Source organism: Chrysochloris asiatica, unplaced genomic scaffold (genome assembly GCF_000296735.1).
Source record: "Chrysochloris asiatica unplaced genomic scaffold, ChrAsi1.0 scaffold00003, whole genome shotgun sequence".
Taxonomy (NCBI): domain Eukaryota; kingdom Metazoa; phylum Chordata; class Mammalia; order Afrosoricida; family Chrysochloridae; genus Chrysochloris; species Chrysochloris asiatica.
This window is the reverse complement of record NW_006408521.1, coordinates 38,142,170-38,168,465: the sequence shown is the minus strand read 5'-3', so window position 1 is coordinate 38,168,465 and position 26,296 is coordinate 38,142,170. Positions and strand designations below refer to the sequence as shown.

Genomic DNA, 26,296 nt, shown 5'->3' with positions numbered 1-26,296 from the left:
TTCTAATTTCTAATATTGTCTTTGTGAATCCTGGTGTGGTGCAGTTAGATAAGCGCTGTACTGTTTACCACAAGGTTGGCGGTTCAAACCTACCAGCTGGTCCTCAGAAGTCCTGTACAGGATTTCTGTGAGGTGGAAATGACTCGATGGCACTTAACAACAACAACAACAACAACAATAATATAGTCCTTTGTTGACTGTGACTGCCTTGGAAATCAGCTTTTAGCTTTCATCGTAACATTATGAAATGAGTAACGTTCATAATATACTATTGGTCTTTATAAATTTAGTGTGCATTTAGGAAAATTTGCGGGGGGTAGCAATTTCTGTGTTAATCATTTTCCTCAAATCTCGCTTAATTATGTCTTGAGTTGCCAGAAATCTGAATTCTGATTAAGTGGCATATTGCTGTATTTCTACCCCATGTAAATTTGTGCTTTTCTGTAGACCATCTAGGAGAACCACAGCATTTCCTTTTAGTTAACGAAAAGTTGATAGTTCATATGAAATCATGACTGTGTATTCACCCCTTAGAACAGGGGTGGGGAATGGCCAGTCTACGGGCCATATAAGGCCTGAGGAATCATTAGGTCTGACCCTACCAAGGCAACCACAATTGCAACCATCACATTTGTTGTTGTTGTTAAGTGCCGTTGAGTCGGTTCTGACCCTGTACAGGGTTTCCAAGGCTGAAAATCTTTACAGGAGCAGAAAGCCTTATCTTTCTCCCACAGAGCAGCTGGTAGTTTTGAACTGCTGACCTTAAGGTTCTCAACCCGATTCGTAACCACTATACTACCAGAGCTCCTTAGATGTGAATTAATTAAATGACCAAATATAGCAGGCTAATTTTAAGTTGACACTTTTGTGTGGCCCTCGAATGAGGTTATAAATTTTGGCAGTGAAAAGCTTCCCCACCTCTGCTGTAGATCAGTGGTATAATAGGATGGCATTTTAGGCTTTTTTTTTTTTTTTAATTTGATTGTTTCCAACAACATTTTTAGGTAGGAGAGGAAGAAGAAAGAAGGAATGGGAAAAGGAGGAAGGAAGGAAAGGGGAAAAGTTGATAGACTCGTTAGATTTAGAATTGGAGGAGAACTTCTTTTTCTAGTTCTCTTTTTATTATATGTGAGGAATACACATTCAGGGAGCTTCATTTCTCCAAGTTGTAGACCCCATCTGGAAATTGGAACCCATATGCCTGGAGTTCGTTGGTTGTAGAATGATTTAGGCCTTCGATAATAGGGTGTAATAGAGCATTGGGTTGGGAGTTGCTTAGACTAGACCTGGGTTCTGGTTCCTGATGTACCAATTGTATGATTTGGGCAAGTGGGTACCTCCTCTTAACTATTATTCCTTAATCTGTCTGTAAAAATAATGATACCTCCCTTGGAGATTATTGTGAAAAGTAGCACTAATGTAGGTAAACCCTCAGCTCTTGCTCAGCTGTCAAACAGAAAGACAAAGTTATCAATGACTGGGTTTCTGTGCATGTGTTAAGATGCACAAACTGGAGTAAGCCAGCCCCCATCTTGGTCTTATAACAAGGTATGTTGGAACCTCAGCTGGTGCTTTAAATCCAGACTCACAGAATATTTCTTGAGCACATAAAATGTATCAGAAGCTGTGCTCGGTGCTTTCACACATGGTATCTTGTTGAATTCTCGTAGCCACCCAGTGAGGTGATTATGGTGTGCTTTTTATGTATTTACAGACAGTGAAAAGTCTTCTGTGTGATAAAGGCAGAAGGATAGGGAACCTTGGGTCTAAAAGCAGACCCTCATATGTCAGAAACTTAGAGTCATTCTCTTTAAGTTATGATTTACGAGTACCTGGCAGTACATGAGCTATTGTTACAACATGTGCTAGGGCTCTTGCCCTTGGCTTCCTACTTCTCAGCACACCCTGCTGAGCTCTTGGCTGCTCCTAACATTGCTGCAGAGTAACGTATGTGATGTGGAACGGGCAGATGCTATAATACGAAATCTTCTAAGATCCTGATTTTTTTTCCTTCTCTCTGAAAAGATCACAGACACAAAGTTGTGACTTTCATTCAGCTGTTGTTGGTTGAGCATATTCCATATGCTGTGTGTTGTGCTGAGTGCTATGTGTTAGGTACTAGATGTTAGGGGAGATGAAGGTGCCAAGGTCCCTGCCTTAAAGAGAAGCAGTATACATACCTGTTGCACCAATTATATAGTTAATTGTGTTAACTATTAAGTAATTTAGTGAACTCTTAATAATAACTGCAAACTGTTTCTGAGTGCTTTTCATATGGTAACTCACTTATTTCTCATAAAAGGTACCCTGCGAGGGCCACCAGCCACAACTTTCAACTCTTCCATCTTGGCTGCCTTTTTACCTCAATGACCAAGTCTTGTAAATGCCCTGTTTTGTCTCTTCCTCCCTGGCTCTTTCAAGGTCTCTTGTCATTGTAGCTACAGCTGCCTCAGCCACGGTCCCACACTGAATTCACCTCAGGGGATCTGCCACCCCTGCCATAGCCCATTGTCACAGTTCTCACCCAGTGCTGTCCTCTCCACCTTTGCTGACTGTTGCTGTCACTGCCCTTCACCACATTCTAAGTGTTACAATAGTGACAGTTCTTCCCATGTATGGCATTGAGCTGCCAAAGAAGTGGCTACATTTGACCAGTGAGGCCAGTCTGTTGGGAGAGGCCTGAAGGTAGAGACAAAAAGAAGAGGCAGAGTACTGAGAGTGGCTGATGGGGGCAGGTGGTGGTGTGGAGGGCATTAGAGTGACACTCACGATGCTGCTGTTTTGAGTGGGCTAAATCTGCTATCAGAAGGAAGAAATGGAGATGCGGCAGGAGCTGGGGCTGAAGGTCAGAATGTGGTGCTGACGAGGCAGGTTAAGGTGACCAGGAAGCAGAACATAGCTTTAAGCAGTTCCATTTTGCCTTTCATTCTTTTCAGTTTGAAAAGTTTGCACTTGCCATTACTTATGTTGACTTCTGATGAAGTTGGTGATTGATAATGTTAACACATACTGTACTCAGTGCTCACCTTACATGAATAAGTACCCAGTCAGGGCCATCAAAATCCCTGAGTCAGAATATGCCCAAACAGAATCCAGTCCTACAAGGAAGTAAATGATCTTAAGAGAAAGTTTATTAGCATATGTGTGGATACCTGGTGTGGTGCTGTATGCTCCACAGAAACCCTATACAGGGTCTCTATGAGTCGGAACCAACTCAGTGGCACTTAACAACAACATCACCATATGTTTAAGGATCCTTGCTAGCTTGTTGTTGTTATGTGCCGTGGAGTCGGTTCCGACCCTTAACAACCCTGTACAGGGTTTCTGAGGCTGTAAATCTTTACCGGAGCAGAAAGCCTCATCTTTCTCCTGCAGAGCAGCTGATAGTTTCGAACTGCTGACCTTGTGGTTCGCAGCCCAATTCGTAACTACTTCTCTACCAGAGCTCCTTGGTAGCTTAGTGGAGTATAAACTGGAGTGCTAACAGCGAGGTCAGTAGTTAAAATCTAGTCGCTCTGTGGGAGAAAGAGGAGACTTTGTGCTCCTGTAAAGATTCACAGTCTGAGAAGCCCTTTACAGGGTCGCTATGAGTTGGAACCGATTCAGTGGCACATCACCACCACCACTACCATCACCATCATCCGGTTAATGAACCCTGGTGGCTCATCAGGTTGTGTTAGCTAATTGAAAAATTGTCAGTTCAAACCCTTCAGCTTCTCTGTGGGAGAAAGTCTGTTCCCATAAGGAACTACAAAAGACCCCATACCCAGCAGGGTGGAGGCCACAGCAAGTTGGAGAATGAATCCTTGAAGATAATCTTGTATAATGGCCTTAATATGACTCTATTACTTACGTTGTCATGTACTAGAATGTTTTTGGTTCTATAAAATATTTTTGTTTGTTTAAAAATGAATTGGAAATGTTCATTCTGCTTTGAATTCTAGCAATATAATTTTGTGCTATTATATGGGATATAATAAAATATGTGCAATCATTGTTCCATAATAGACTTATTGTGAAGTCATTTTATGCAACCATGGGATTTACAACTATGATATTAGAGCAGCTAACTAATAAATTTTTTTCAGAAAAGATATTTTTTGAAGAACCAACTAAAGTGGTTTTTAAGTCACTTTGTATTATTTGTGCATTCACTGCATAGAAATCAGCCCTGCCTTCTAGTCTTAGAAGTGAAAGGGGTAGCTTAGACATTCAGAATGAGTGTGTCAGTGTTCTTGCCACATAGTAGCCATTTGCAAGTGGAACTTAAGTGCTGTACACATTAGTGTTTCTGGCAGCTTTGGGCTTGGTTTGTTGGTGGGTTGGCTAGTTTGAAGATGAAATAGCGTAGAAGGTGGAAGGTTTTTCTCTTTAGGGCTCCCTTGGAACCCAGGCATTAAGTTACACAGGGCAGGCTGGTTTTGGAACAAACTCTCCTGTTGTTGCAGACGGCAGAATGGCTCCCAAGATCACATCGGAGCTGCTTCGGCAGCTGAGACAAGCCATGAGAAACTCCGAGTATGTGACAGAGCCGCTTCAGGCCTACATCATTCCGTCGGGAGATGCTCACCAGGTAGAGTGGAGACAGTGATGGAGCGCACTCTTCCCCCTCCCCAACCCAAATGTATGTGCAGGGATTTTTGCTGTCAACCTGCAGCTAAGCAGCCTGCCAGGCCTTGGCATAGGGTCTGTGTCCATTAGAGTCTCACCAAATATTAACTGACTTGGCCCAGGCTTCCTTGTTTTTTATGAATATGGTCAGTTTTCAATAAGTTCTCGAAGAGTTAGATAAAGGAGCATGAATCTTGGGTCTTTGCTGTTTATTGACACCCTCTATCCCTGCTTCCCCATGTCCCCTTGTCCCCCTAAACTCCGTGTCCCATGAATTTCCAGGCTAACAGGTGTTAGGGATGATTCTGAATTTCACACTCCACCCATCTTTGATGGAGTCCTGGTATGGCGCTGTAGGATAAGCACAGGACTGCTAACTGTAAGTTAACTGCAAGGTTGGCAGTTCAAACCTACCAGCTGCTCTCAGAAACCCTATCCTAGGGTCACTATGAGGCAGCAGTGACTCGACAGCACTTAGCAACAAGAACAACAACCCATCTTTGCTAGAAGCACCTCAATAAGTGTGCTTTCCCTAGGAGAACACTGTTGACAGAAAGATGTAAGAGTTGGGTTTAGAAAGGTGGGGACCTTACGTGATGGGGTTGTAAGGCAGGAGAGTGAGAGGATTCTAGGGTCTATACTTTTAGGTCATTAAGTCAACTAGTGTTTGAGTACCTACACCGTGGGCCTGGTACTATAGGGATTACAAAGTGAAGTTGAGTTCCTGCCTCTACTGTGCTTAAAGTTTATTAGAGTAGATGAGACAAAAGACAGCGTGCTGTTCGTCTCTAGAGTTAGCTATACAAATATTTTCCCTAGCCTTTGCTGTGTGAAAGGCTTTACCTTGGTATTATAAAGGCTACACAGGTGAGAATTGTTCCTGGTCTCAAGAAACATACAGTTTAGTCATAGAATTATGGCATATATATATATAGTTGCTGTCGAGTCGATTCTGACCCATAGCGACCCTGTATAGCGTTTCCAAGGAGCAGCTGGTGAGCTTGAACCACCGACCTTGCAGTTCAAACAACTTTGCAGTCTGATGCATTAGCCCACAGTGCCACATCAGGACACCTTTTTTATATAAGGTAGAATGTGGTAAGGACCAGCAGGAAAATCTGGATAGAGAAAGTTTGAGAATGAGAGGGAACAATGAGGGAGGACTTCATGGGGCAGGGGAAGCATTTGAAGTGGACCCTGAAGAATGGGAGGTTTTTGAGTGAATAGCATGGGGCGGAGGGATTGGATTATAGATGCAAGGATTAGTAGAAGCAAAGGCAGAGAAGCAGGGAAGCTTGGAGTACTTTTCAGAAAAAACTTGGCTACTTTTCCTGGCAAGAGCCCAGGGAAGTGAAAAACAATAGCAGAAAATAAGACTGGTGTTACATGATTCTTTAATTGCAGGTAACAGAAACTACCTTGGAGTACCTTGAGCAATAAAAAATTTCTTCATATGGGGTTAGGCAGGGCCACTGCATTAGTACAACTCCAGGTTGCGAATGGTGTCCTCTGGAGTTGTGCAGTGTTAGGGCCTCCAGTAGGGACATCCCCCTGGAATGTGAGGGCAGGATATAGTCAGCCCTCAGGAAGAACTGGGATGGAAGGATTTTCAACTCTAGCTATAGATCATTTTCTCCCTCAGCCAACAGGGTAGATGACCATTCGGACAGATTTGTAGCTCTTAGTTTCAAGAGACTGGTTTGAACCAGAGCTTGATTCCAGAGTCTTGGGTGAGACTTTGATTGGCATACTAGCTTCACTTAGGTCACCGTGTGCATGTGTAGGCTGGGTGTCATGTGCTACCCACATGACTGATCTGGGCTTATTGTGGTGGAGGGAGGGTGTAGCAGAAAAGAACATTATTATAAGTTCCTAAATTCTGTCCACTACAACTGACCTCCTTTCTGCCCCTTCAAAAGTTCAACCACATGGTCAGCTGCTACCTCTGCCAGGAGACATGGGATTTCCTGATCTCAGGAGCAAATGAAGTGCTATAATGAATAACCAAAGGGGTTGAATGATTTGAGTCAAAGGCATGAAGTTTAGGAGACTTTGATATCTAGAGCAGCGTTCCCCAAACCCAGCTCTGCAGCATTCTTTTTGTGTCTTTTAAGATATTCTGCTGGAAATATATTCAGTGATCAAGTGAAATGAGCCTTTAATGTGCTGCTGCGCACTGTGAAATTCTAAGCAAGGAATGAACTATTCAGCACTTTCTAACTTTAATCTGTGGCATTACCAGTTGCCTCAATGGGGACTCGATGTTCTATAAGGATACCTTTGTTGATCCACGTAACACTTTTCATATCGTGATGGGTTAGATCTGGCTTCTTCAGTTGGATGACAGGGAAGTGAGAGAATACACAGTATGTTTAGACAGTGGCCCTAGTGGTTCATCCTAGTTGTAGTTCAGAAATAGCTGGTGGAGCTAGAAAGGAAGCCAGTGGTATATGAGAAAATCGTGGAGGCCTGGAAGATTAATGTTAGATTTAGTAGGACGGAACCCTGGTGGTGCTGTAAGGTAAGTATTGGACTGCTAACTGAGAGGTTGGAAGTTCAAGCTTACTAACATTCCAAGGGAGAAAGATGAGGCTTTCTGCTGCCATAAAGATTTACAGCCTCAGAAACCTCTTATGCAGGGTCACTGTGAGTTAAACCATTTTACCTGTTTTCATGTGACATTCTCTAGACTATACAGACAATCTTCACCAGCTACAGGGGAACTAAAGCTTTGTGTTGATCAATGGTGAGTTAAGTGGAATGGTGAACTTGACTTGGGCCCAGCTTGTGGTGGGAGCTAGAAGGGGAGGACCTGGTGCCTCACTGGGTAAGGTCAGATCCTGGCCATAGCTTCAAGGAGTTCCTTTTTTCTTTTCTTGCCCAGACCCCTCAGCCCATCAGTCATCCTTTGGGATGTTTGAGATTTGTGTCACGAGGGTCTCTGCTGAACTCCTTAGTGGCGTTTTTTATTAACTGGTTCTTTGTCTCTAAGAGGATCTCTTAGGCTGCAGCTCATGGAGCTCCTGCTAAAGGCTCCAAACAACTTTCTTTGTGAACCTTGACCTTTAAGGTTCATTGTACCAGAGCGATCTTTAACTTGTGTATTACTTGAATTAAAAGTCGAAGGTTTCTGGTACAGAGAGTGTTGGAAATGTATAGTGTTTACATTACGGTTTTCTTTTGTCCAGTTTTAGGATCCAAACTGTATATTTACTAGTAAGGGGTGTTCTTGTAGCCAAGCCAAGTTTATCTTGATGTTTTGGGGTTCTGGGTGCTGTTTCTGATGCAACTTTTTTTTCTTGGCAATTAAAAAACTATTTTTCAGTCCAGTATCCTGGTTGATATTGTAAAAGTCTCTGCCTTGGATAGTTGTTATTGTTGTTAAGTGCCATTGAGCTGGTTTTGACATGTAGCGACCTAGTTTAAGGTTTCCAAGGAGCAGCTAGCAGGTGAGTTCGAACTGCCAACCTTGTAGTTAGTAGTCCAGCACATATTCCATAGTGCCACACCAGGATAGAGCCTAATACACCCAAAGCAGTACCTTGTTAAACTGGGAGGATGGTGGTGCTGGCCAAACCTGAGGTGATGACCAGTCCCCATGTTCCTGACTTTTTCTCCACCCTTCACTACTGGCTGTTGATCCTTGGTGGGTTGGTTGGCTATGTGCTATGGAATTGGTTCCAACTCATAGTGACCCTGCACAGGGTTTTTGAGGCTGTAAATCTTTACGGGTGCAGAAGGCCCCATCTTTCTTCCATGGAGCAGCTGATAGTTTCGAACTGCTTGAGGTTAGCAGCCCGTTTTGTAACCCTGGCACTAGACTATCACCATTGGATGTTTTCTCCTAGATGAGGGCCGTGAACCTTTAATGCCAGAAACATTCGGAAAACATGAAAGGTTAGCCTTGCTTGACATTAGCTATTACTCCTGTTGCTGAAGTAATGTTTTATCATCACCAGCTTCAAGTTTTGTACTTTGTTGTTTTTCCATTCCTTCCAATCCCTGGGTGATTTTCTTTATATAAGCTCTACCTGCCCTTTATATGTGGGGAAGTTCTGTTTCTTCTGTTCAGTGCAGCTTTCCTAGGTACTGAGACTAATGCTGAGAGCAGGCAGGTTAATGTGCAGGGAGGGGCTCTATGGCCGTGTCTGCAGCCAAACACCAGATTTGCCGCTTGCTAGCTGCTTGACCTGACAAAGTAACTCAAATTCCTACGAGTCAGTTAAAGTCTCTGGGGCTTAGTTTCCGTATCTAGAAAAAGGGGATTTTGACATGATTTGCCCTAGTAGCACAATGGTTAAAGCCCTAAATTACAAACCAAATGGTCTCTAGCTCAAACCCACCACCGTCTTCGAGGGAGAAGGACCTGGTGATCTGCTCCTGTAAAGATTAGAGCCTAGAAAGCCATGTGGGTTACTGATGAGTTGGAAGTGACGATGGCACACAACAACCGAAATGAGTTAATAATGAGAAATGATTAATGGAAGTCTGTGTGTTGTTGCTCGGTGCTGTCTAGTTGGTTCCGACTCACAGCGACTCTATGCACAACAGAACAAATTGTCGTTATGCGTGAGCCCATTGCTGCTGCCACTGTGCCAATCCAATCCATCTCATTGGGGTCTTCCTCTTTTTCGCTGACCCTGTCCACTCTACCCAGCATGATGTCGTAAGAGTATCATATTAGCTGATATTATATATATATATATATATATATATATATATACTTTAAAGCCTTTATTGTGAATCGAGTGAAGGTTTATAGGACAGATCATCAGTGTTACATTTAACAAAACGTTGCAATGATTGCAATCCCTTCCATGCACCATCAGCTAACAGTATTACCTTTATTACCCCGCCTTTTTTTGATGTACACATACCACATTGAAAATATATATTTGTGCAAATTTCCAAAGGGCACGTTTTACAAGCCAGCCTCCTGCCTGCAGGCACACTGCCTTTCTCAGTCCTTGGGCCTAGAGTTCTCTTCTGCTCCATCTCTCTCTGCCATTGCCTCTGCCACCATCTCTGTTGTCATTGCTTTTCTGGTTAGGATCCCTCCCTCCTCTCATGCTCTTCCGCTTGATGGCCTAGGGTCCTCTGTTCCTGAAATGACAGACTAACTGCTGCCCCCTTTTAGTTACACCTCTTCTACATAGTTGTGCATATTAGCTGCTATTGTTGTTATTGTTATGATAATTATTATAGAAATGAATGAGAAAATGCTCCATTAAAAAGATAGTCAACACCAAGTGGAAAGTAGTCATTGTCATAGGTCAAGACTTGCCAGCAGTGCCCACTGGAAATACAATAGAGCCACATATGTGATTTAAAATGCTCTCACTGTCACATTTAAAAAAGAAAAACAGACGGATGTAGTTAGTTTTAATAACACTTTTTGTTACCCAAGTATGTTGAAAATAAATGGAAAAAGATGGGGGTGTTTCACATTCCTTGTTTCTGTCTCTAGTGGGATGGGCTGGGGAGGACAACCATAGTGGGAGTGATTATTAAACAGAATTCTGTGTCCTTGCTGGATTGTAAGACGTGCTGTGTTTATTATCAGTATAAAAAATATGAGTGTGATTTTTTTTTATGAGTGTGATATTTTACATTCTTTTTTTTCATGTTAAGTTTTAAAAATTTGGTGTATGTTTGCTTTTGGATAAGAAATTTTCATTGGATGTTCTTGATTATATTTAGAATTTGTAAAGTTTGCAATGGAATAAGTGGATTCACACACCTATGTTATTCTAACCACACTTAAAAAGTTTTCCAATAACTGAATTTTGAGTATTGTTTTGAAATTTAGATCAATGAAAATGAAATAGAATTTAAATATCAGTTCATCAGGCACATTAGCCACACTTTAGCTACGTGGTGGCTACTGTAATGAACAGGCCTAGTGAAAGTGTGGACTGAATTCATCATTGGTGAGAGAGGATGTTTTAAGCTGACAGGATCAAGGAATCAAGGACCATAGAGGAAATTGAATTTGAATTGCAATGTGAACAGGTAGAATTTGAAGGCTTAGCGATAGGGAGGTACAAAAAATCCAGAGAAGTAGGAAAACATGAATAGAGGTAACCTTGGAGAAGGGAAAATAGGCGTCTGGTCTTAGGATGTCTTGACCACCAGAATCAGAAAGGTTGGGTTTTGTTACATAGTAGGGAGCCATTGAAGACCTTTGAATGGGAGTGCCTTATAATTAGAGAGAGCAGCACTTAGTATGGATGGGAGAAGGGAGACACCAGGAACTGGGAAACCTATTAGGAGGTCATTGCAGGACTCCAGGGTCAGGGTAAAGAGGGCTGGACTTTGGTACTGGTGTTAGTAGCCGAGAGCAGGGCTAGAATTCCAAGAAGCAGTAAAAGGTGGATTGAATGTGGACATTGTCACCATCAGTGAGATGACCCAGGAGATTGGGAGGTTTGGAACTTGAGCTTGCTGGTGGCCATTAGTAGAAAAAATGAGAAGTTCCATGTTCCTTGTTTCCGTTCCTGTGCAGAGAGAAGAGGCCTAGTTGAGGGGCCTCTGTGTTTAATAAACAGGACTCTGAGGCCTGGCTGGGATTGCAAGAATAGGAGGAAGGGTTGGCTTTGGGTGTGACCTCCCACAGCAGCAACAGAGAGGCTCTGTTCTCGGAGGCTCTCATTCCTAATGGTTTCATTTTCAGGGCAGATTCAAGGGTGATGGAATTTCCCTTATGGGTGGGGAAGGGGCGATGTTGAGAAATAAAGGAGAATCTTCAATTCTGGCCTTTGTGTACTTTTATCAACACAAATCCACACCCCCACAAACTGTTCCCTTTTGGAGAGAAAGCATACCCCAAGATTTTGACATCCCAGTGGTCTGCTTCTCTGTGTCCTGTGCAACTTGAAGGGTTTATTTATTAATATTTTTAGATGCAGAGTTGTAGTGTTGATATGCTTAGGCCAAGGGGGCCTTTTACAGTGAGCAGTTGTCCATTTTCTCTGGTATCCTGGGCACTTTCATATGCCACTGGTGTCAGATGTTGGGGTTTGTGGGCACTGCTGGCCCCAAACTAGAAGACTCGTTGATGAGACCAGAGCCATGGCAGCACCATCTTTTAGGAATCTGACTTCCTCCTTTCCCCATCTCCAAGGCCCCGTAGTTTACTCTTGTGCCAGGGGTGACTGCCAACTTGAGTTTTTGGTTGTTTATGGTTCTTTCTTCTGGAAGACATGAATCAGATTTTCCTAAATTCTTTGGACCCCACTCCCACTCCTCCTGGAGTTGGCTTCCTGTTTTGTTTCATACTTCTTAAACATACTTCCTTTGGGGTATCCCCGGTGAGTTAATCTACTGTGTTAGAGTAAAACAAGCCATAGTAACACGTCTTACCATTTCAGTGGCTGGTACTTTGGAGGTTTATTTCTTGGCCATGTAGCAGTCCAGAATGACATTCCTGGTTGGTGGATCCAAGATCCAGGCTCTTTCCATCTTTTCACAGTGTTCCCATTCCAGTTGGTGGAATGGGACGCTTGTTTTATCTGTCCTGATCAGACATGTCATTAGTGAGATTTAGTTATGTGACCCACCCTGGATGCAGGGGGACCTGGGAAATTAAGTCCTTGCTGGATAACTACTTACCAGTGACTACCCTATAGTAAGGAAGGGGTTTTGATTATGACTCTAGTATGTGCTGGACTGCAAAGTTGATTTGAATCACAAGGTTAGCAGTTCAAGCTCACCAGCTGCTCCTTGGAAACTCTATACAGGGTTGCTGTGGGTTGGAACTCACTCAATAGTACTTAATGACAAGTGTGTGGGAGGCACTATGGCTAATGGAAATGGGTGAGAGGAAGAGATGTCACTCCACTACAAGCCCTAGTATTCTAGTCACTCTTGTCTCAGCACTCAACTATTGGTCCCACTCCATCCAGCTCATGATCTTGTTGATTGGTCTTCCTAAAAGAAAATCTACCACTCTTCTCTAGAACTCTCAGTGCCTCTCTAGAACTTTCTGGATAAAGTTCAAGCCTCTTGGTGTGAGGTTTGAGATCTTTGACCTTGTCTTCAGACTGGCTTTCTGGGCGTCTTTGCTGTCCCTCCCTCGAACATCCTACCCCTACACTCAGGCTAATCTGGTCACCTTCCCACAGACTTCTTTATCTCCTGCTTCTGCTTATGTTCCACAAGGTTTTCAAGACTGTCATCTTCTGATGTAGATCACCAGGCCTTTCTTCCTGGGTGCCTCTAGGTCAGTCTTTCAGTTAGTAGTTGAGTGCTTGCTTAACTGTTTGCATCAACCAGGGCTGCTGGGTAAATGGAAATGCCCTGTAAGATTCAGAGACAAAGGAGACCTCTGAAAACTAGAATGGCCAGAAGGTTTCATGTAGATTTTAAGAAATGGTGTTTTAATTATCCAGTGCTGCTATAACAGAAATACTAGAATTGGGTAACTTTCACAGTAATTGACTTCCTGACAGTACAGGAGGCTACAAGTCTGAATTCAGGGTGCCAGCTCTTTGTTGTTGTTAAGTGCCCTGGAATCACTTGTGACTCATAGCGACCTTATGCACAACAGAAGGAAATACTGTTTGTACTGGGCCAGCCTCACAATTGTTCTGCTTGAGCCCGTTGTTACTGTGAATGTGACAGTTCATCTTTTGGGGGATCATCTTTTTCATTGGGGGACCACTTTTTCAAACATGGTGTCCCTCTCCAGTGACTGATCCTTCCTGACAACGTATTCAAAGCACAAGAGACAATGTCTGGCCATCCTCAATTCTAAAGACCATTTAGGCTGTACTTCTTCCAAGAGTACATTTTTTGTTTTAATGAGATTGATTAGAGACACATCCTATACTAATCCTATACATATACACAAACACACACATATATATACACACACATATATACACATACACATATATACACATACACACATATATATACATACACACACATATATACACACACATACATATATACACACACACACACACACACACATAGGGAATCCTGGTATGGCGATGTAGAAAAAGCACCGGACTGCTCAATGCAAGATTGGCAGTTCAAACCCACCAGCCACTCCTTATAAACCCTATACAGGGTCACTATGTGTAGATTCCGACTCGATGGCACTAAACCACAACAACCTCACACACATACACGCACAAGGGTAAGTCAAAAAGTAGTATTTCTACAAAATCGTGTTGTTGTTAGGAGACTTTGGGTTGGTTCTGATTCTCAGAGTCCCTGTCACAACAGAATGAAACACTGCTGGTCCGGTGTCATCCTCACAATTGTTATATTAAAATTGTTGTTGTTGTTGAGTTCAGACTCATGGCAGTCCTGTATGTTTCCAAGGAGTGGCTAGTGGGTTTGAACAACCGACCTTGTGGTTCAAACTGACCTTGCGGTCCAGTGCATTGTCCTGTAGTACCACAAAAAATATCAAATGTGAAGCAATTGTTTCTAAACATCCTTCATCTCATTCTGTATACTTCTGAAGATGACATTTCCCTCTTTAACCTTTCCCTGAAGAATTCTTTGCTCTTCCATTTATACCACATCAAAACGGCAGTTTGGACATCGTTGAGGGACTTAAATCATGCTCCTTCTGAGTTTTTGGAACAAAAACAAGTCTAAAGGGGAAAGATCAGGGCTGTAGGGTGGATGGGGTACTTAACAACAACATAAATATACACACACATTCATGTATATATTTAGAATGTGGTGGTTCTGTAGTATAAGCATTGAACTGTGAACCACAAGGTTGGCGATTCAAGCCTATCAACTGCTCTGAGGGAGAAAGATGAGGCTTTCTGTTCCCACAGATTTGCAGCCTTGGAAATCCCATGGCTTAATGTGCTGAACTGCAAGGTTGGTTTGAACCGCCAGGTCAGCGGTTCAGCCGTTTCTTGGAAACCCTATTGTAGGGTTGCTATGAGTTGGAACCAGGCTATGGCAACTAGTTTTTGGGATTCCATGATCTATCATGAGGGCTTATTAGGAAGAAGTTTTAAGAAAGTTGCAAAGTGCATTGGTGAGAAAAGGGCCAGGAAAGGTGTACTGAGGAATTTTTTTCATGACAACAATGCACTTGCTCATTCTTTGAGCTTAGCATGTACTGTTACTTAGCAGCACATCAAGTCAGTTCTGACTCATAGTGACCCTGTTTAGGGTGAATTTGATCCTCTGACCTTGTGGTTCAAATCAACCTTGTAGTCCAGTGCTTTATCTCACTGTACCATGCCAGGACTCCAGGGAAGGGTTAGAGAGATGAAATACCACCTTCGTAAGCATATAGACCTAGATGGACGATATGGTTAGAAAAAATGTTCACATTTTGATGGTTTTCTTTATTAAAAGTCTTTGACTTCTATGATTTTACACTAATACTTTTTGACTTAACCTTGTGTGTGTGTATGGAGAGAGAAGGATATTAATTTACTTCAAGTACATGAGTCACTGAGTTTTAGGGAATGGCAAGTCCCAAATCTGTAGGTCAGATGGCAGGCTGGAGACCTGCTGGCTCACAGGAATGTGTCCTGGAGTCTTCTGCAGACTTATGTCCTAGGACCCAGAGATCAGGAGGCTAGGATGTACACCATCAAGAGGGGGAACTTTGCCAGAGTATCCACGTATATTCTGGAGTCAGACCACATCCCCAAGGAAACGCTGCTTTTAACTGATAGGTTGATCACATGAGATCACATTATATTGATCATGTCCGATCACATCAGATTACATTATGGAAGAGCACCTAGTCCAGAGTCTGCCACACCACTGAGAATCATAGCAAGTTGATGCATCACATTAACCATCACAATCCTGAGGAGCAGCATGTATGGAGGCCTGATGTAGGAATGAGTCATGATTTGTGTCGAGCCAAAGGGCCAGTGTGGCTGGAGCGTGGTGAGTGCAAGGACAAGAAGAGGACAGCAGGACCTGATCATGTGGTGCCTCAGGGGACTGGGTTAGGGGGTTGGCTTTTATTCAGATTAAATTGGGAAGCTGCTGGAGGATACTCACATGATCTCATAGAGAGACATTGTAAGGATGGTGATCAAGCTGCAGGATGATGGAGGCTTGGATTGTGCGCTCCTGTTAGAGATGAACAGAAGTGGATGGTTTTGGAGAATAAGGAAACAGCGGTGTTTCTTCTTGCCTTTTCCCTACAATGCTATGACTTTGGATTCCTTTCAGCCTTTTGCTATTCTCTGGGGAGAATGCTCCAGACTTTGCCAGCTTCATGGGTAGGGGAGAAGAGTGAGGGCCCAGACCCTGTGGTTGTGTGGCCTTTTCCTAACCTGTTGCTGTGGAGGTGAGGCTGTGGCCGACCTGTGTCAGCAATGTCTTTCTGGTATGCTGAACGCTTAGGTCATGTCTGGATGTTCTTGCTCCAGACCTTGTCTGGGTCCCAAACCAAACATGCCACATTCTGTTAAGTCTTCCTCGTTTTAGAGAAACCTTCCTCCTGCCTTTCTGATTGGCTGTCTCTGGGTATACGCTGTGGGTCCCCTGTTCCTCCTTTCAGACTTGCCCAGATAGGGATGAGACATTCCTAGAGATCTGTGTCACTGGTGGAAGTGTCCAGTGGGGCCCTGAGCACCACTGTCTTCTTGGCCTCAGCCCTAACTCTGTAGGCATAGGTAGTAGAGCTCTGAGTCAGTGGGGTCACTTGTCAGCTGAGAATGGTCCTCTCTACATATTCCCTGCTGTGCACAGTGAGTTTTAGCAGGAGAGGTATTTTGGTTAGCATCATTGATTGGCCAACCCCTTAGATGCCTTGTTGTTCAGAAAGAAGAGATTAAGAGCATCTCTTCCATTGCCTATGTGCAGCACGTTCAGGTTTCTGGTGAATTTTTAAAGCATCAACTCATTTGTTCCTTTCAATAATTTTAGAAGAGAGATGGGTCCCACTTTTTGCCTCCTCCCCCCCCTTTTTTTAAATGCTTGCATCCAGTGATTACTGGGTAGTAGTTCATAGACATATGAAGATTTTTCAGTTTATAAATGATGCTGGTGAACATTTCTTTCTATACTCTTTAATGTTTCTTTATCTGTAAAGCTTGTCTGCTGTTGCATTAGCCATCCGAAATGACCCAGGACTTGTTGCAGATTCTCAGTTGGGCCTGTCTTAGAAGGCACGTGTGGCCCCAGGCGTCTTCATCATGCCCTGGGCTACCCCTGCTGACGCTCCTAGCATCCACCAGACAGCGGCTCTGGTTTGAGGGTTAGAGCTGAGGCTGCAATTGTGGCTGCTTTAGTGCAAAGGGCAGTTCTTATCCACGGGGTAGTGTCTCACTGGCCCTTCCCATCCAAAACCCAAGGCTTGGGGAACCCTGGACCTTCCATCCCCCATAATTTGATGCCTCCTTCTCCTCCTTCCTCACTGCCGGCAAGCTTATTTAGATTCATAAAGACTTTATAAGGAGACTGCTGTGGCTCTGAAGGACTGCTACCCACAAGGTCGGTGGTTCAAACCCACCAGCTGCTCCATAGGTGAAAGATGCCACTTTTTGCTCCTGTGAAGATTGACAGCCTTGGAAACCCTACACAGCACTGTTAATGAGTTAGAACTGACTCCACGGCACCTAGCAAGACCCTATAGGGCAGAGTAGACCTCTGTATGGAAGAAGACTGCTTCATCTTTCTCAGCACCACCAGTGACCCCTTTTAAGTCCATAGCAGTTGAATGTCAGCATGCGTTTGTTGAGTCCCTGAGACCCCAGTCATGGTTCATCAGCCATTTATCTTGGTATACTGACATAGTCCCTGCCCACCCTGGAGTCCATGGTGGGATGGGGAGGCTGTGGCTGCTCACAGACATCAGAGCCACAGTACAACTTAGACATATTGAGGCAGAAAGAAGGTGCCTGGGAAGTCAGACAGAAGAGAGATGAGTTTAGGAGCAGGTGGAAATTCTGAGTCTGTTCAGGAAGGTGATTTCTGTAGCAGAATATCCCTCTAGGAGTGTGGCTAAAATGTGTGGCCTTAAAGGCATAACTTTAGTGTTGTTGTGTCTTGTTGTGCAAAGTTCCTGGCTCCTGTGTTCCTCTTGACCAATTAGATCACTTATCCTATTACCCATCTGTTTTAGTTGTAGACCCCCAGTGAGAGGATTGGCCAAGTGGCAGCATCGATGGACTCAAGTGTGGCAACAGTAGTGAGGTTGGCCCAGGATTGGGCAGTGTTTCGTTCTACTGTGCATAAGGTCGCTACTGAATCGATGGCACCTAACAACAACAACAACAGGTGCTGCTGTAACAGGAATACTACAAGTAGTTAGTTTTAACAACCAGACATTTATTTTCTCACAGTTAAGAGGCTAGAAGTCCAAATTCAGAGCACCAGCTCTGGAGAAAGACCCTTGTCTCCTTTTAGCATTTGTAAGCCCTGTATTCCTTGGAGGTCTCCAGGTGTCTTGACACCAATCATTCCCTGGACCTAGGAGCTTCATAGTGCAGGGACCTCAGGCCCAAAGAACTCACTCTACTCTTGGCTCTTCTTTCTTGGTGGTCACGTCTTTCTCTTTTTGTCTCTTGAAAGATAAAAGATTTTGTTTACCATGCCCTTGTATGAAGGGCCTGGGTTGTTGTTGTTATGTACCATGGAGTCGGTTCTGACTCATAGTGAGTCTGTACAGGATTTCTGACGCTGTAAATCTTTACAGAAGCAGAAAGCCTCGTCTTTCTCCCCCGGAACAGCTGGTAGTTTCGAACTGCTGACTGAGATTAGCAAGCTGATTTTTAACCACTACGCTACCAGAGCTCCTTCGGATCAGGGTAGTTGTGGGATTAAGGGTGTTATATTGCTGTAGTGTAAACACTGGACCGCAAGGTCAGTTTGAACTGTAAGATTTAGTGGTTCAAATCTACCAGCTGCTCATAGGAAACCTTATACAGAATTCATTGTATGAGTTGAAACTGACTTGATGGCCCTTAGCAACATCTCACCCTTGGAATCCTGGTGTGTTGCTATAGGTTAAGCACTATAGACACAGGATAAGCTAGCTGCAAGGTTGGTGGTTCAAATCCACCAGCTACTCCTAGAAAACGCTATACAGAACCTACTTGAAGGCATTTAACAACAACAATAACATCCTACCCTGAATCCTCTTGGTGGTTTATCACACCAGATCATTTCATGGGGGAGCATCACATAACTGCCAAACGCTGAGAATCTGGGCCCAGCCAAGCTGACATGTATTTGTTGTTGTTGTTAAATGCTGAAAGAGAAGGAACTGGGTCTGCTAGAACTGATTGGTAACATGACCTTGGAGGGGGCCACAAACAGCAAGTTCAGAAGCAAATGTTGAAAGAGACTCAAGTTTGAGAATTATTGGCGCTTAAAACTGAATTCAGTCCGGCTTTTCAGAAAAATAACAGATGCTTAAATGTTAGTGGCAAGGAAGAGAGAAGGCTATTTATTGCTCTGTCTAATGAGTAAGGTCTCAGCAAGGAAAGAACAGTTTTTACCAGTTTCTCTTGACTTGTTTTGCTCTGAGTGAGGAAATAGAAGTTAAAAGAAACAGCTCTGGTGGCCCATAATTAATGGGGGTCTTCTGCAATGTTCATGAATTAAAAACAAAGCTTCTGGTTGTCTGTTCAGTAGACTTGTTGACTCCTTGAGGGCAGGTGATGGATTCCCCACCTGTGCAGTGCCTACTGGACCTGGCCCAGGGCTGAGCATGTGAAGGCAGTCAGGGAGCCACTGACTGAGGCCCATCCTCCTGGTCTTCTTTCTTTTCCAGAGCGAGTACATTGCTCCGTGTGACTGCCGGCGGGCCTTCGTCTCTGGATTTGATGGCTCTGCGGGTGAGTCTCCAGATTCTCCCTCTGTTCCTGCTGTATCTTTGTTCTCTTCCCAAAAATAACGGGACCAAATTTCAGCCTGTGATACCAAACCAAAAAGAAAATGCAAAGCAGACATTCCCCACTGAGCCTCAGCGAAAGGGGTGTGAGTTCCCAGCAGGCCTGGCTTCCTACGGTCAGCTGTTAGTGACCCCTTTCTCCTCTCTCTGCCTTTGCTTTTAAATTTTAAACATTTTTGAACATTTTATTGATGTCCTGGTGTGGCACTGGAGGATAAGCACTGGACTACTAACCACAAAGTTGGTGGTTCAAACCCACCAGCCACTCCTTGGAAACACTATACAGGGTCGCTGTGAGTCGGAATTAACAACAACCACAACACACAAAAAAGAGTATCAGTGAAATTCAATATATGTGTGTAACCAGCACCACAAATTAAAATTTGGACATTAATGGCACTTATGGCGCTGTGGGATAAAGCACTGGACTGCAAGGTTTGAACCATAGGTTGGTTTGAACCACCAGGTCGCTGGTTCAAACTCACCAGCTGCTTCTTGGAAACGCTATACAAAGTTGCTGTGAGTCAGAATCAGCTCAATGGCTTGGCAGTTAACAACAATGTAACCCCTTGCCTTAACTTTTACAATCTACCTTGAATGGTAATTCTCTAAGAGCTTGGCTTTTGGTCTTTCTATTTCCACTTTAGGTTTAAATAACAATGTGAAACCACATGGGTGCCCTGCCCTAACTTTTCCCAAACTGAGTTTCCCTTGAGTACATGCAGGGTGGGTTTCCCCTCTCAGACTTGCTAGACTTGGCGGGCTCCTCTCCCCACACAGTTAGTACATTGCTTTCTTTGGTGAAGTGCTTGTGTTGGTTGGCACATTATGACTAGTTTTGGCTGAGCCTCTGCTGAAAGGTCCATGTTCTGCCAGGCCTGTGGGAGCTGATTCCCTGCATACTCACGGTCCTGCTGGCCTCTGGGAAAGGTGAGGCAGCAGTAGAGTGACCGTGGTCACTGAGCAGAAACGCTTCCAGCTCAGTCTCGTGGATCGTGAGACCACTCTGGCTGTAACTCTGCAGACCCTGTCCATTGACCTTGACACACACTATGCACAGTGGGTCCCTTCTGTCCAGAAAGGACAAGTGCCCAGGCAGTGTACAGTTCCCAAGACTGTTTCCTTCAGAGCATGACCTACCGCTGGTTCTTCTCTTGCTCCCGGGAAGTTTCTTTGGGGTTGAGGACCCACAAGTCAGTGGTGGTTGGTGGCTGGGTCACAGAGCAGCAGCTGTCTCTCACTGCTCTTACCCACTTGCTGCCACTCTGGGCAGTTGCTGGGGACTTCCCAGAGCCTTGCTCTTTGCTTTGCTCCCTGCTCCAGGTACAGCCATTATCACAGAAGAGCATGCTGCTATGTGGACCGACGGGCGCTACTTTCTCCAGGCTGCCAAGCAGATGGATAACAACTGGATGCTCATGAAGATGGGTGGGTAGAGGAGTGGCCAACCCAACCCGAGGGCCACAACCTCTTTAGGACCCTTCCTAGGGGCCATCTAGACCTTTTGAGAACCAAAGGAATCCCAAGAAAATGGCATGCTTATCCTTGTATATCATTGTGCAGTTGATGTGGGGTGGAGGGGGTCCTGGTTGAGGGTGAAATCCATGAGTGGCACAAATGATTAAATGATTAAGTGCTCAGCTGCTAATTGAAAAGGAGCTCTGGTAGCATAGTGGTTATGAATCGGGCTGCGAACTGCAAGGTCAGCGGTTCGAAACTAGTAGCTGTTCCGTGGGAGAAAGATGAGGCTTTCTGCTCCTGTAAAGACTTACAGCCTCGGAAACTCACACAGGAGGTCCTGGTGTGGCACTGTAGGATAAACACTGGCCTGCTTATCAAAAGGTGTGCAGTTCAAACCCACAGTTGAGCCTCAGAAACCCTGTGCAGCAGTTCAAACTCACCAGCTGCTCTTTGGAAACCCTTTATAGGGTCTCTGTGGGTCAGAACTGACTTGATGGCACTCAACAATAACAACAGCAGCATAGTAGCACCCTTCCTTCTTCTTCCATGGGTTTCCCATTTGTCCTTCTTTCTTGCCACTTCCTGCTTCCTGAGTTTGACCATGTGTCTCTGTTGGTGGAGCACTGACCCCCAGGACTGGTGTTTGTTTATGTATCAGATACATGTGTTGACAGCCATCTGTAAGGAGACCTTGGGTGATGAAAATGGTTAAGTGCTTGGCTACTAACGAAAAGGTTGGCAGTTTGAATCCACCAAGAGGTGCTTTGGAAAAAAGGCTTGGTGATCTCCTTCCAAAAGATTACAGCCAGTGAAAACTCCATGGAGCGTAGTTCCACCCTGGCACACAAGGGATTGCCATTAGCTGGAATCAACTGAAGGGCAACTGGTGGGGTTCTTAGTGTCCAATGACATTTCAAATAGCAGTAAAAATTAGTAATAATAGTAAAAAAAAAAAAAACCAACATTTTAGGAAAAAAGAAATGCAAATAGACGTTCAAATACTTTATTGTTCCACCTTGGTGGATCACTTTCACTTGCATGCCTTGGATCCTGGGCTCCACACTGTAGGGGTGTGTGTGGTGTGTGGTGGCACACAGGAGGGCTGAGTCCTGCCTTCCAAGCTCCACTCTAGTCTGCCATCTCTTCTCTAACCCTACCTCATTGGGTGTGTCTCTCCTCAGCAGGAGGATGCTGCTGGGTTTGATTGGTCAGTGAGTGATTTATCCCTGCGGTTTTGCCTCAGACTTGTCTGCTAGGAAATGAAATGCTTTCATCTTGTGAAAGTTTCACTCTGTGCCGTAGAAGAAACTTCACGAATAAGTTTTGCAGCTGGAAAAAAACAAAGGATGAAAGAATCATGTAGCAAAAATGGCAATTCAGTGCCAGCTTCTAGAAAGCCTTTTAGAACTGGGAGTCCTGAGCTCATTTCTGTAGGAACTTTTGAACTTCCCTTCCTTGATTATGTGGTTATCAGTAGTCAGTGAAAAAAATGAAAAGACAAGGACTGTGTTTAGAATAAATGCACTCTCATAAAAATAGGTGTGTGTAAAAAAACCTAACAATCTTATAAGTAGTTAAGAAGAGTAGCTATCCCAAAATAGAAGAGAATGGCTTAAACTAGAAGAAATCTGGAATATAAAATACTTTTCTTTCTTGAAGCTTCCTTAGTTTCCTATGCGTAGTTTCTTACTTGAATAGAAAGTTGGTTTGATCTGGGAAGCCTTGAGTCCCTCTGGCCAGCCTCAGAAACATGCATTCAGTCCTCTGGGCCTTTGCCTCTATCTAGGCCCTGCCCCTTGGAGACTAGGAGAGAGCCGGGTGAGGTGCTTTTCCTCTGAGCTGCTATGGGAGGAGGGGCTCCTAGCTCCAGGTCTTGACAGAATCACTGTTCAAGTTCCCATGCAGTGAACAGCAGTGTGAGGAGATTGGGAGTAATAAGCTGATCTTTGCGGAGACACCGTGCGTCTGTGTTGGCATGATTCCCAGGATGGTGTTTTTTCCTGGGGCCAAATGAAAATTATGTTTAAAAAAATTTTTTTTTACTTCTTACTCTCACCTTTTGCCTTCCTTTCATACTGTTGTCTTCCTGCTGTCTTCCAGGACTAAGGGAGGCTCAGATTATCCAAGTCCTGCCAATTCAGGTGCTTGATAAAGATCCTGTGATGCCAATGTCGGGAGCATGGTGGCTTCATAGGATAAGCACTGAACTGTGAACCAGAAGGTCTGCAGTTCGAGCCTACCAGCTGCTCTGTGGGAAAAAGATGAGGCTTTCCCCTCCAGTGAAGATTTAAACCCTCAGAGCCCCTATACAGGGTCGATATGAGTCAGAACTGACTTGACGGCACACAACAAGATGCCAGTGTCTATAATGGTCCTTCTGGGTAGGGCAATAGGCTTGGGTCCACGGGGAATCATGTTTTATCCATCCTTCCCTCTGTAGGTCTGAAGGACACGCCAACTCAGGAAGACTGGCTGGTGAGTGTACTTCCAGAAGGATCCAGAGTTGGTGTAGACCCATTGATCATTCCTACAGGTGAGAAGCTTTGTCCCTTCCAGCGTGGGTAAGGAAGTGGGTTCTAGACTCCTGTTCCCTCTCCTTGTGTGCTTGTGGGGTATGGAACATTTAGCAGCTCAGTGTAACCTGAGAAAGGTCACAATGAGAAGCGTTCTGCCATCCAGGTAGTTGAGCATCATGGTACGCAGTGTGGGCATTTCCTCGTCCTGAACACCTGGCATTGGGCTACAGTGGGGTCTCCTTTCAGAAGGCTCCAGGCCTGCAAGGCTTCAGCTGAATGGACTTTCAGTTCATGACAGGCCATGTGTATTTCTCCAGATTACTGGAAGAAGATGGCCAAGGTCCTAAGAAGTGCTGGCCACCACCTCATTCCTGTCAAAGAGAACCTTGTGGACAAAATCTGGACAGACCGTCCTGAGCGTCCGTGCAAGCCCCTTCTCACCCTGGGGCTGGATTATACAGGTGAGAACCACAGCTGTTCCCAGCAGGGCCCCAGCCATCACTCCACCCCTCCATTGCCTCCTTCCTAGTCCTCTGAATCCAGCTGAGCTGGAGCTGATGGGAGGGTTTTGCCTTACCCTAGCATACTGAGCATTTGAGGAAGGCCACAACTTTGTTTCTACTCCTGTAACTTGTCACTTACTTTGGTTTATTCCCTCCGGTGCTCTGTGGGAGCTGTTAAGATGGATGAATTGTTTCTTACTGAGATGCTAACTGCAATGTGTCTGCTATTAGAACCTAGAGATGTGTAGGTTCCATTCTAAGGTCTTTCTGAATAGCAAGGGTTGGCAATTCAAACTTAGCAGCTGTTTCTCGGAAACACTATATAGAGTAGCTATGACTCAGACCTGACTTGACAGCATTTAACAATAGGTTGACCTTTCTGTCCAACTATCATCTTGTACTCTGCTTCAGTGGCTTTGGGGCGCAGGTGGGTTTCTTTGGCCACTGTGTTAGTGGTAGGTGAGTAGCAAGTTATGTGAACGTTTGTGGCAGACAAGAGAAAGGTGTGGATTTTAGGAAAACAGTGAAGGGTGCAGAGGGAGGAGCCTAGAAGGTGGGGCTGCAGAGGAGGGAGCCTTGCTATAGAATCAGAAAAGGCCAGGTGGATGAGGGATGTCTGGAATGTAGGCTGAGTGCCCAGAGGGGTCCTGGGAAGAAAGCATTGCAGCCCAGACTCTCAGCCAAGTTTTAAACAGCATTCCTGAGGTGATCTTCAAAGCAGTCTGTGGTTGTGGGGCAGCCCATAGCTTGCGCTCTTGCTTGACACCCTCACCAGTGGGCTTTGCAGATTGGGAGGATGTGCCCAGTGCATGACCCAGGGTCAGCTAAACATTTTCCATCATCATCTTTTGAATTTTTTTAGCAAAACAGCGGCTCTGACGTGTTGCCTTTGGAGAGCTCAGGGCCTTTGCGTGATGGGGTGGCAGCTCTGATAAGGGGAACCCCTTGAGGACTGTGATTTCATCCCGAGGAGCAGAAGGGAGGCCAGGGCTGTGTCTGACAGAGCAGGTGTGATTGGAAAGAGGTAGTCCCAGGCAGTCTACCTATGTGGAATCCCTAGTCTTAGCCCCCAAAAGGTAACGTGCTTGGTGATGCTCTTCTGACCTGAGACTGGGCGAGCTCTCTGGGAAGGTAGGGGAGGGTGGTGGGGGTGTGCGTTCTGGGCGCTGCCTGTGCCAGTTAGTGCCAGTTTAACGGCTTTCACTTCTGGATTGTAAGTCCCACTATGCATGGCTCCAGTAGAAACCACGGTGGCTAGCATAGGGCCTGGCAGATAGCAATGCTAATACCAATGCCTAGATGTTGAATTAGACATTTTCTAGATGAACAGATGAAGTAATTTTACTGGCAGACCATTTAGGATTCACTTGGACAGTCACAGCGCTCGTGTGGGGCTTGAGTATAGGCCTCCTTCCTGCCCCAGCATCCTGGGAGAGATTTTGCTGGTGAAGAATGCTTGGGACAGTTCCTTTCACCTGGATCGTGTACGTAGTTCCGGGCCTGGAGTCTCAGACACGTATGTTTCTTGCAGGTGTCTCCTGGAAGGAAAAGGTTGCAGACCTTCGGTTGAAAATGTCTGAGAGGAACGTGGTATGGTTTGTGGTCACAGCCCTGGATGAGATTGCATGTGAGTGCTCTGGTTTCACTGTTGGGGCGTGCTTTCTGGTCTTGCCTTTTGTTTTCTCGGAATGCCATTGGGCTTTCTGAGTGCTCTGGGAGGAAGCAAAAGATGATGTCTTCAAATGGGTACAAGAGATGTCAATAACAATGAAGGAGAAAGAACTACAGGCTGCAGGTGAGGGGACTGTAGCCTTGCCCAGAAACAGCATTACTGTCAGAATCTATGGTTCTACCCACCTCCAACCCGTCTCTGATGAGGGGCTTTCCTGCCTCCCTAAGTGTCTCACAAGTGGGATCAAAGGATATAGTTTTTCTTTTCCCTGTTGTTCTAGAATGTTCTAGAAGCATTTTTACCTTGGAAGTTCCTGACCAAGCCTTCTGACACCTTCACAATTTTTCAGACCTTAAATGTCTCTCATGCATTTGTTTAGTGCCTCTGTCATATTCTCGGACTTGACGGCAGCCATTTTATTTGTTTTTGATTGTTGTAGGTATTCCCAGTTAGAGGGACTGTGTGTGGTGTGACTTTTGACCTACATTGACACTTAACTGTCAGAAAGGTTGTACAGTGGGATATGAACCTGCTCATTTTGCCCCACTTCACCCTATACATCAACATTTAAAAAGTGCGAGTACCTAGGTGCTCTGGTTACGAATCGGGCTGCGAACCTTAAGGTCAAGCAGTTCGAAACTACCAGCTGTTCTGCTGGAGAAAGATGAGGCTTTCTGCTCCCGTAAAG

At 44.7% G+C, this 26,296-nt stretch overlaps 1 protein-coding gene across 1 annotated transcript in view; it reads left to right on the top strand.

The window, feature by feature from the left end:
* Positions 1 to 26,296, top strand: part of XPNPEP1 (X-prolyl aminopeptidase (aminopeptidase P) 1, soluble) — a 60,802-nt gene that overhangs the window by 12,280 nt on the left and 22,226 nt on the right. The window contains exons 3-8 of the mRNA XM_006831327.1: positions 4,449 to 4,573; positions 19,337 to 19,400; positions 20,780 to 20,884; positions 23,358 to 23,450; positions 23,751 to 23,894; positions 25,468 to 25,563. Coding sequence (XP_006831390.1) covers positions 4,449 to 4,573; positions 19,337 to 19,400; positions 20,780 to 20,884; positions 23,358 to 23,450; positions 23,751 to 23,894; positions 25,468 to 25,563 — 627 coding nt within the window. The remainder of the gene's footprint in view (positions 1 to 4,448; positions 4,574 to 19,336; positions 19,401 to 20,779; positions 20,885 to 23,357; positions 23,451 to 23,750; positions 23,895 to 25,467; positions 25,564 to 26,296) is intronic.